The following is a 10,774-nucleotide window of genomic DNA, read 5'->3' on the forward strand; positions in this document are numbered from 1 at the left end:
AAAAGAAGAAAGAAGGTATTTAAAGCTGCCTTCTCTCATCATTCTTTTCCCACTCTCTCTCTCTGGTCCACTACAAGATGCTTTCTCCGCACCTGCTGCTGCTGCGTTCTTCCAAATTCCCAACTTCGTTGTTTGTGCTTTTTTCTTTTTACTTAATTTGTGGGCTATCCATATGATGAGGCACCAACTAACGGAAGCCCGCTCAGTCTGGGCTTATAATAAGAACCAATCCAATCCAACCCAACCCAACCCAGCCCAGCATCTCCTTCTTTGTCCTTCTTTGGGGTGGCCCAGGAAGAGGTTTGGGGGTTCTTGGTCTTGGCCTGTTAACTGCTATCAAACAATACCAGACCAGCTGCCTTAGCCTTTTCTTTACCGTCTCCTCTCCTCTCCATCTGCTTTGCTTTGCTTTCCTTCCGAATCCAAGAACAGAACCATGCAATCGCCCTCTCTACGTTTCTACCACAACATCGCTCCTACCAAACCCCACATCTCCCATCACTTCGCAGGACTTCACTTCACTTCCATTCCCACTAAATCCGTCCTTCCCTCTTCTCTCTTCTACTCCAATTTTCGTTCCAGTAAGAAGGCCATCCCAATTCAGTCCCACAGCAAGCCCCACAACCGCAATTCAAAACCTAAAGGCAAACATGGAACTATCAGAGTCAAGGGTAACAAGGAAAACGTATGGAGCGTGGATAATGAACTCGCCAAGGCCCAAAAAGAGAAGGATAGAGCAACCAGGAGGAACCCGAAAGGTAGATGGGTCACTAAGAGGAAGAGAAATAAAGGTGGCAGAATTCTGGTTTCTGGTGCTATGCTAATGGAGGTCGAAACCGTTCTCCAGACTCAGGTACTTCTTCCCCTCTCTGCTTCTTTGTTCCCTTGATTCAGTTTCAATTCAAACTCCTGTAACGCGGTATTCTACTCTACTATCAGGAACCTGTAATTAAGCCAATATGGAATACGTTTGTTAGCAGTGTAAGTGGGATATGGAAAGGGGTGGGCGCCGTATTTTCTCCGATCACTGCAGAAATGGAGCCGATTGAAATTGGAAACAACAATGAAAACCTATATGATTGCTATACTCTTTCTTGTGTTGAGGAAGATCGGTCTTTATCTGGAGGACAGACAACTCAAATTAAAAGGAGAGTAAATTGGGTGACCTTAAATCCTTACGGGGAAGCACTCCTGAACTGCGGAGATGTTTCCTCAACCTCGGAAACAATTCTAGGCGGAAGCCTTAAAAATTACCGTCTGCCAAAATTTGAGTCTTTTAATTTCGATAAAAGTGACGTGCTGGAAGCAGATGTGATGGGGAATGAGCCCGGCCTTGTCTTCTTTGAGGTATGGTTCCTTGTCCTTACTCTAGTGGATCGGTTCATAGATCATTTGTATCAAACTGGGTAGTGCAGAATGTAACATAAAAGGGTATTTGGGATCAGCTGTCCCCACGATGAAGAATTATTTGTACTTTAACTTAACAAATTAATAAAATGTCTGAATGTCACTAGTATTAATTAATATTACTGTTTATCTCTATTTTTCTCGTCAAACTAAGGCCATATGACAATCTCATTGGGAAATTCCAGGATGGATCTTATTCTCGTGGTCCTGTTAACATTCCAGTGGGTGAAGTTGATGATACCAGTTATTACATAAATCCAACTTTCAAGTTCGAACAGGTAAGTTAAGTTCACTTTGGCACTTGTAAACTGCATTCTGGCTATATCATATATCTACTTGTTTCAAGACGACCTCCTTATCTCTTTATTTTTATCAAGTTCAAGGTGAGTTCCTTTTTTCCTTTTGCTTTCTTTCTCTTTTTGATAGAAAACAATATGATATATTGACAGAAAGATGTACAAAAAGGAGGTGAGATATCCCTAGAAAGCCAACGTGATTATTGAAGAGACTCCCAATTGGTGAGATATCCCTATAACACCAACTAGAAGAGTTATTGATTGATTTAGTAATCCCAGCTAGTTGAATCTAAGAACCCTCATGAATGCTATGAATGCTTTCAATATGCAAACCCCTAGTTCACAAATGCTAAAACATCCCATTTCAATTTCATTTCATTCTAAATGATTGCAACCCTTGAGAAATTGATCTAACAAACCTTATTGAAAAAATAAGGCTTTTAGATTTAAATATATCCAAGAACTTCAAAATGATAAGGAACCACTCCAAGGGAAAGTAAGATTCGGACTACCTTGTTGATCGAATATCTCAAAACAAGAACATTTGTTTGAGATTGGAATCACTCCACTAGCAAGATCAATCAAGGCAAGTTGGAACAATTCTAAACATGCAACCTAAAGTACACCAAATTGCAAAGAAGCACAAATGCTCTTTTTACTACATTTTCCAAGTCTATGTTATAAAGTCAACATCCTGGCTTTATATAGCCTCAAAATGAAAACCTTGATATTCCATGAGGCATTTCAAAAGTTGTAACATTCATATTTTATGATCATAATTAGCCACTATGTAAATGTAACCTTAAAGTAAATAAAAAGTCTTAAAACACATTAACGAAAACCATAACTCTAGATTATCATCCACCCAAAATTTGTAACCATCTAAGAATAAATGAAGTTTGATTCTTCCCTAATGTGGCATGAATTGCTACTTGAATTTATCTTATGGAAATTTGAACAATATTTTTGTCTCATATTGCATGATTGAGATGTCTTGGTTCATATTAGTGTTGTTTATTTTTGCCTCATAAGCATGATAGGTCTTGTAATTCTTGCCAGGATAGATGTCTTTCTTGATATCTGCCGAGGCCATAGATTCTTGTAATCCAAAATCTGTAATATAAACCGGTGTAGTATGTGTGGTTAAGGTGTATGTGACTTCTGAAATGGTCAAAGTTGGGTCATTCTTCATGATTAAGATCCCCCCTAATGTACTTGAGGTATCCATGTCTGGCACTCCAAAGGGATTTAACTATCTAGCGATCAATATAATTCAATTTTGTTTCATGAAGAATAACTATAGTGGGATTGTATTTGAGGAGTAAGGACTTGAGTAGGTCTCTCTTTTGCCAACCTCCGAAGCCCTTAACATTCTAAGAGATAATAATCATAAGAGGTATTGACCTCCCAATTGTGACTTGCTCGATTTCTCATAATTGATGCTTCAAAGGAGCCAACAATCTCTCTAGTCAGTTTACTCGGTTTCTTGGCCGTAGTGGACTTCTTTTTCCTAGTTGGAATTGCCATGATGAACATGTGGTGTTCTTTTAGCCATGGTGCTAAGATTTGGATGGCTCTTGTTAGTATGAGTGTTGCTGATATCCGTCTGATTCTTGATCAATGCCAACAATAGAGAATTTTGTTCTTGGGATGAGGAAGGTCTTTTGGTTTTTGATGATGATGGCATGTTTTTCTGGTCATGTTGTCACAACTTGCGGGTCAGAATAAGAAGTGGTATATTAGATGAGGTTTTGGAGATTGGTGAATTTCACGGAGATAGAATTGAACAAATAAAGATTTCTTGCCCATTTTCTCAGCTCAATTGTTCGGAGTCAAATCAGCTTTCAATGAAACTAATGTGACTTCTTTGTAACATTCTTGGCCTTTTTCACTACACTTGTAGCACATTTTTCCCATGCACTCCTCCACTTAGTTGCTAGTACGGAGTCATACACCTCACACCTTACAACCAACTATCTTCTAAGCTCGCATGGGAATGAACCAACTATATGCTATCCGTCCATAAACTTTTCTTCTGTTTACAATTCTATCTTGATGAATCTAGCTTGTAAGCTATTCTCTGTTCTCACGACGAATTCTACTTCATTTAAGAAACCTAACAACACATAAAGGCTTCCATTTGTTAATGAAAACTTGCACATGCTATTTGAGGTATGCACTTGTAACAACCCAACCTCACTACTAGCAGACATTGTCCGCTTTGGTCCATATCGTCGTCAGCCTCACGATTTGAAAATGCGTCCACTAGGGAGAGATTTCCACAACCTTATAAGGAATGCTTCGTTTCCCTCTCTAATCGAGATGGGATCTTACAATTCACCCCCTTGGGGTTCCAGCGTCCTTGTTGTCTCACTGCACGGTGTCTGGCTTTGATACCACTTGTAACAGTCCAAGCTCACTGCTAGCAGATATTGTTCGCTTTGGCCAGTTATGTATTGCCTTTAGCCTCATAGTCATACAATGCATCCACTGGGAGAGGTTTCCACACCCTTATAAGGAATGCTTCGTTCCCCTCTCCAATCTAGGTGGGATCTCAAAGCACTTATCATAAATTCAAAAGTCTTCCGCATTTTCTACCCCCACATCACCTAATTTTGACTTGTTAGAGTCACTTTAGAATTTTTGCATCCAGAGTACAATCACTATCTTTGCAATTACCCTCTTCATCTTTGTTGAATACATTTGAAATTCTTTAGTGTGGATAAAATTTAGTTAATTCCCCCTTTCCATTATAGTTTGGAAGTTTGCTGATATCTGGTCGTTTTAGTGTTTAGTAAAAGGTTGCCATAAAAGGCTCCGTGTCGTCCATACCATTGAATTTAGTGGTGGCGGATCCAACATACAGATACTAAGAGTTGCTGTGTATGAAGAACAATGGATCAGCCCTGCAAATATGCCTGACATAAGGTATCGTTTCTTTTACCTTTTGTTTTCCCCGTAAAGGGGCATTAGGTATTTACTTTTTGTATTTTTCACTGGATTTAACAGTGGGAGAATGACAATTAGTTTTCGATGGCCTTTATCACGTGAATTAGCTTCCATGGTTAATTGGTTTGCTAGTGGGATGGAGCTTTATTTTTATATTGTTATGGCTGTCACCAATTATTGTTTTGTTATACCCATGCCTGGATAACGAGATCAGAATACTTGATTGCAAACAGTGATCTAGAGTTTGATTTGAAGCCATTTTCTCAACGAAAGCGAACCCAACCATCAGAACTTACTGGGTCCTGGAAGGTGTTCGAAGTAAGTGGGACTCCAATTTTTGGTGAGGAGACAGTGGAGGAGAGCGATGCCACCCCATACGTGTATCTCTGCACAGAAACCTTAAAGAAAAGGAGCTTACCAGGAAACCTAGTATACTTTGGGGAGGAAGAACTCATAGACATGCAGGATGCTACCATGCTGTGGCTTCCAGGTGGTGTCACTGGTTATGTCGATGTGAAAAATGATGGCATCCTCTGTGTTGGAGTCGGTTGGTACTCAGATGAGGGAATCAACCTTGTTATTGAGAGGGATTATGGATTGGATGGGGAGCTCAAGGAAGTAAGGTGGAAATCTGAAGTGAAGAGACGATGGTCTGACCCAGTACCCGTTTGAATTACCTTGATTTTTTTTGTTTTTTTTTGGTGAAGGCTCGTACGTCTCCCTTTCAAGAATTCAGGTGTATATGAATAAAACAAAAGCTAAATGCATGCCGTTGTTTCTATCTACACATCGGAGGACTGAATTGACCCTTTCATTACATCATAGAAAAATCAACAAAATATAACAAAGTATTACACTAACCTAGGCATGTAATTCTTGTAGTTGTACCGGCTTTAGGCAGGTATAGAATAGTTGGATCTTTATTTGTCACGACCAAAGCTTTACAATGAGCCATGACTCAAAACCTAAATGTGGATAGGGTTTAGGGTTAAGAGTTTTTTAGGGTTTAGAAAATAGGTAATTTTATGATTTTTTTAGGGTTGGTTAGAGTTTTTTAAGGTTTAGAGAATAGGTAATTTTAGGGTTTTTTTAGGGTTTAGGATTAGAGTTTTTTTAGGGTTTAGGAAATAGGTAATTTTAGCATTTTTTTAGGGTTTAAGGTTAGAGTTTTTTAGGGTTTTGAGAATACGTAATTTTAGGGTTTAGGGTTTAGGATTTAGGTGCCTCCATGAGGGTCCACTCGACAGGGTTGAGGTTGTAAGGTCTTATCGACACGAGTAAATGTTTTTTTTTCTTCGATATTTTAAGCATAGGACCATTGGATATGGTATTATACTAAAACGAGAAAACAACTTTACAGATTGAGTTAACAATCCTGTTCTAAAGGCCAAAACAGTTCCTATGTTAACACCAGGAGAGTTTGTGTGTGTAATCGTCTTTAAGTCGAAAAAATCCTATGATTTGACTGTGGTTAGTCTTTAAGTAGAAAAAATGCTATGGTGTGACTGTGGTTAGTCTTAAAGTAGAAAAAATCCTATGGAGTGACTGTGGTTAGTCTTTCCAGGATTGTTTTTATGGGTTATTTGCAGTGTATATTAAACAATAAAGTGAATTCTCTCCTTGAAAAGACTAAACAGCCTTCTAGAACGAGTAGAAAACACTAAATAGCAATGGAGGAACCAAGATTACCGGAACATCAGTATAGATATTCCGATTATACGAGGCTCCATCTGTTTGTTATCAAGTGCTTGAGAAGATATTATGTAGCGAGACTGATGACTGTCTTAAGTCAGATAATACGCCATTCATAGGGTTTACACGGCCTGCAATAATGCAGTAACCGAAGGAAATGCCACTACGCCTTCGGTATTGGCACTCAGTGGATGGAGCCCTACGGATTGATCAGTTCTGATTTATGTTAACAACTACGTCAACCATCCATCAGAAAAGTAAGAATACCAACCCGCGATAGGTGTAAATGTCTTCATTGGAGTGTATTATCTGTCAAAAGAGGTGTCAGAGAACAGTTGTGAAACAGAAGAGAGGTTGAGATAATATGCTTTATTTCCCCACTCGCCTAGCCGATTCACCCAGTAATTAATTGGGTGGGGCTTTCATCCGCTAGCATAACCACTAACTCGGCGGAAAGAGCACACAGTGGATTGTGGCCGACTTGCAGTGATCCATTTTTGTCTCGGGTGAGATGGACCAAAGTCTCAGAGGTCGGGAGTTGTAATAAGGGTGCCCAGACATAGTATCCTTTCTGGTGATGTATAATGATGAGGTATCTTTTGATTGTGTTTCTAAGGGTCGTTTGTGTGTGTTTTTATGTGTTTTGGCCTAAAGACCGTAACTATGGATATGAGTAAGTTGAGTGTGTTTGTGAGTGTTGTGTGTTTTAAGTGTATAAAAATGAGTTTGTGTAAGTGTGTACATGTGTGTTATTTGAGTGTTGTGAATGTGTATGTGTATGGGCATTTTTAGCAGTGTATTACTTGAGAAGTGTGTCGTGTTGATTTTTGGAGATCGTGGTAGGTATTGAAAGAGGTTTCATACCCTACTGGGGCACATTTGGCTTGGAGTTAGGGTTTAGGGTTTAGGGTTTAGGGTTTTAGGGTTTTAGGGTTTTAGGGTTTTAGGGTTGTAGGGTTTAGGGTTGTAGGATTTTAGGGTTGTAGGGTTTTAGGGTTTAGGGTTTAGGGTTTAGGGTTTAGGGTTTAGGGTTTAGGGTTTAGGGTTTAGGGTTTAGGGTTTAGGGTTTAGGGTTTAGGGTTTAGGGTTTAGGGTTTAGGGTTTAGGGTTTAGGGTTTAGGGTTTAGGGTTTAGGGTTTAGGGTTTAGGGTTTAGGGTTTAGGGTTTAGGGTTTAGGGTTTAGGGTTTAGGGTTTAGGGTTTAGGGTTTAGGGTTTAGGGTTTAGGGTTTAGGGTTTAGGGTTTAGGGTTTAGGGTTTAGGGTTTAGGGTTTAGGGTTTAGGGTTTAGGGTTTAGGGTTTAGGGTTTAGGGTTTAGGGTTTAGGGTTTAGGGTTTAGGGTTTAGGGTTTAGGGTTTAGGGTTTAGGGTTTAGGGTTTAGGGTTTAGGGTTTAGGGTTTAGGGTTTAGGGTTTAGGGTTTAGGGTTTAGGGTTTAGGGTTTAGGGTTTAGGGTTTAGGGTTTAGGGTTTAGGGTTTAGGGTTTAGGGTTTAGGGTTTAGGGTTTAGGGTTTAGGGTTTAGGGTTTAGGGTTTAGGGTTTAGGGTTTAGGGTTTAGGGTTTAGGGTTTAGGGTTTAGGGTTTAGGGTTTAGGGTTTAGGGTTTAGGGTTTAGGGTTTAGGGTTTAGGGTTTAGGGTTTAGGGTTTAGGGTTTAGGGTTTAGGGTTTAGGGTTTAGGGTTTAGGGTTTAGGGTTTAGGGTTTAGGGTTTAGGGTTTAGGGTTTAGGGTTTAGGGTTTAGGGTTTAGGGTTTAGGGTTTAGGGTTTAGGGTTTAGGGTTTAGGGTTTAGGGTTTAGGGTTTAGGGTTTAGGGTTTAGGGTTTAGGGTTTAGGGTTTAGGGTTTAGGGTTTAGGGTTTAGGGTTTAGGGTTTAGGGTTTAGGGTTTAGGGTTTAGGGTTTAGGGTTTAGGGTTTAGGGTTTAGGGTTTAGGGTTTAGGGTTTAGGGTTTAGGGTTTAGGGTTTAGGGTTTAGGGTTTAGGGTTTAGGGTTTAGGGTTTAGGGTTTAGGGTTTAGGGTTTAGGGTTTAGGGTTTAGGGTTTAGGGTTTAGGGTTTAGGGTTTAGGGTTTAGGGTTTAGGGTTTAGGGTTTAGGGTTTAGGGTTTAGGGTTTAGGGTTTAGGGTTTAGGGTTTAGGGTTTAGGGTTTAGGGTTTAGGGTTTAGGGTTTAGGGTTTAGGGTTTAGGGTTTAGGGTTTAGGGTTTAGGGTTTAGGGTTTAGGGTTTAGGGTTTAGGGTTTAGGGTTTAGGGTTTAGGGTTTAGGGTTTAGGGTTTAGGGTTTAGGGTTTAGGGTTTAGGGTTTAGGGTTTAGGGTTTAGGGTTTAGGGTTTAGGGTTTAGGGTTTAGGGTTTAGGGTTTAGGGTTTAGGGTTTAGGGTTTAGGGTTTAGGGTTTAGGGTTTAGGGTTTAGGGTTTAGGGTTTAGGGTTTAGGGTTTAGGGTTTAGGGTTTAGGGTTTAGGGTTTAGGGTTTAGGGTTTAGGGTTTAGGGTTTAGGGTTTAGGGTTTAGGGTTTAGGGTTTAGGGTTTAGGGTTTAGGGTTTAGGGTTTAGGGTTTAGGGTTTAGGGTTTAGGGTTTAGGGTTTAGGGTTTAGGGTTTAGGGTTTAGGGTTTAGGGTTTAGGGTTTAGGGTTTAGGGTTTAGGGTTTAGGGTTTAGGGTTTAGGGTTTAGGGTTTAGGGTTTAGGGTTTAGGGTTTAGGGTTTAGGGTTTAGGGTTTAGGGTTTAGGGTTTAGGGTTTAGGGTTTAGGGTTTAGGGTTTAGGGTTTAGGGTTTAGGGTTTAGGGTTTAGGGTTTAGGGTTTAGGGTTTAGGGTTTAGGGTTTAGGGTTTAGGGTTTAGGGTTTAGGGTTTAGGGTTTAGGGTTTAGGGTTTAGGGTTTAGGGTTTAGGGTTTAGGGTTTAGGGTTTAGGGTTTAGGGTTTAGGGTTTAGGGTTTAGGGTTTAGGGTTTAGGGTTTAGGGTTTAGGGTTTAGGGTTTAGGGTTTAGGGTTTAGGGTTTAGGGTTTAGGGTTTAGGGTTTAGGGTTTAGGGTTTAGGGTTTAGGGTTTAGGGTTTAGGGTTTAGGGTTTAGGGTTTAGGGTTTAGGGTTTAGGGTTTAGGGTTTAGGGTTTAGGGTTTAGGGTTTAGGGTTTAGGGTTTAGGGTTTAGGGTTTAGGGTTTAGGGTTTAGGGTTTAGGGTTTAGGGTTTAGGGTTTAGGGTTTAGGGTTTAGGGTTTAGGGTTTAGGGTTTAGGGTTTAGGGTTTAGGGTTTAGGGTTTAGGGTTTAGGGTTTAGGGTTTAGGGTTTAGGGTTTAGGGTTTAGGGTTTAGGGTTTAGGGTTTAGGGTTTAGGGTTTAGGGTTTAGGGTTTAGGGTTTAGGGTTTAGGGTTTAGGGTTTAGGGTTTAGGGTTTAGGGTTTAGGGTTTAGGGTTTAGGGTTTAGGGTTTAGGGTTTAGGGTTTAGGGTTTAGGGTTTAGGGTTTAGGGTTTAGGGTTTAGGGTTTAGGGTTTAGGGTTTAGGGTTTAGGGTTTAGGGTTTAGGGTTTAGGGTTTAGGGTTTAGGGTTTAGGGTTTAGGGTTTAGGGTTTAGGGTTTAGGGTTTAGGGTTTAGGGTTTAGGGTTTAGGGTTTAGGGTTTAGGGTTTAGGGTTTAGGGTTTAGGGTTTAGGGTTTAGGGTTTAGGGTTTAGGGTTTAGGGTTTAGGGTTTAGGGTTTAGGGTTTAGGGTTTAGGGTTTAGGGTTTAGGGTTTAGGGTTTAGGGTTTAGGGTTTAGGGTTTAGGGTTTAGGGTTTAGGGTTTAGGGTTTAGGGTTTAGGGTTTAGGGTTTAGGGTTTAGGGTTTAGGGTTTAGGGTTTAGGGTTTAGGGTTTAGGGTTTAGGGTTTAGGGTTTAGGGTTTAGGGTTTAGGGTTTAGGGTTTAGGGTTTAGGGTTTAGGGTTTAGGGTTTAGGGTTTAGGGTTTAGGGTTTAGGGTTTAGGGTTTAGGGTTTAGGGTTTAGGGTTTAGGGTTTAGGGTTTAGGGTTTAGGGTTTAGGGTTTAGGGTTTAGGGTTTAGGGTTTAGGGTTTAGGGTTTAGGGTTTAGGGTTTAGGGTTTAGGGTTTAGGGTTTAGGGTTTAGGGTTTAGGGTTTAGGGTTTAGGGTTTAGGGTTTAGGGTTTAGGGTTTAGGGTTTAGGGTTTAGGGTTTAGGGTTTAGGGTTTAGGGTTTAGGGTTTAGGGTTTAGGGTTTAGGGTTTAGGGTTTAGGGTTTAGGGTTTAGGGTTTAGGGTTTAGGGTTTAGGGTTTAGGGTTTAGGGTTTAGGGTTTAGGGTTTAGGGTTTAGGGTTTAGGGTTTAGGGTTTAGGGTTTAGGGTTTAGGGTTTAGGGTTTAGGGTTTAGGGTTTAGGGTTTAGGGTTTAGGGTTTTATGTTTTTTAGGGTTTCGAGTATTTATGGTTTTAGGGTTTTAAGCTTTTTAGGGGTTGGAGTT

At 40.3% G+C, this 10,774-nt stretch overlaps 1 protein-coding gene across 1 annotated transcript; it reads left to right on the forward strand.

Moving 5' to 3' along the window:
• Positions 1–352: 352 nt before the first annotated feature.
• LOC111790917 lies at positions 353–5,439 on the forward strand. The gene is made up of 5 exons (XM_023672047.1): positions 353–853; positions 940–1,347; positions 1,593–1,685; positions 4,492–4,631; positions 4,886–5,439. The coding sequence occupies exons 1-5, from the start codon at positions 437–439 to the stop codon at positions 5,322–5,324; spliced, it is 1,497 nt and encodes a 498-aa protein (XP_023527815.1). The 5' UTR covers positions 353–436; the 3' UTR covers positions 5,325–5,439.
• The last annotated feature ends 5,335 nt before the right edge of the window (positions 5,440–10,774 follow it).

Source organism: Cucurbita pepo, chromosome LG03 (genome assembly GCF_002806865.2).
Source record: "Cucurbita pepo subsp. pepo cultivar mu-cu-16 chromosome LG03, ASM280686v2, whole genome shotgun sequence".
NCBI classification, from domain to species: domain Eukaryota; kingdom Viridiplantae; phylum Streptophyta; class Magnoliopsida; order Cucurbitales; family Cucurbitaceae; genus Cucurbita; species Cucurbita pepo.

What these genes read in the sequence shown, in the direction of transcription:
- LOC111790917 (XM_023672047.1), top strand. Translation starts at nt 437, where the DNA reads ATGCAATCGCCCTCTCTACGTTTCTACCACAACATCGCTCCTACCAAA. An exon ending in CCGGCCTTGTCTTCTTTGAG is followed by an intron (nt 1,348 to 1,592) that starts GTATGGTTCCTT and finishes GGGAAATTCCAG; the next exon opens with GATGGATCTTATTCTCGTGG. An exon ending in GCAAATATGCCTGACATAAG is followed by an intron (nt 4,632 to 4,885) that starts GTATCGTTTCTT and finishes GATTGCAAACAG; the next exon opens with TGATCTAGAGTTTGATTTGA.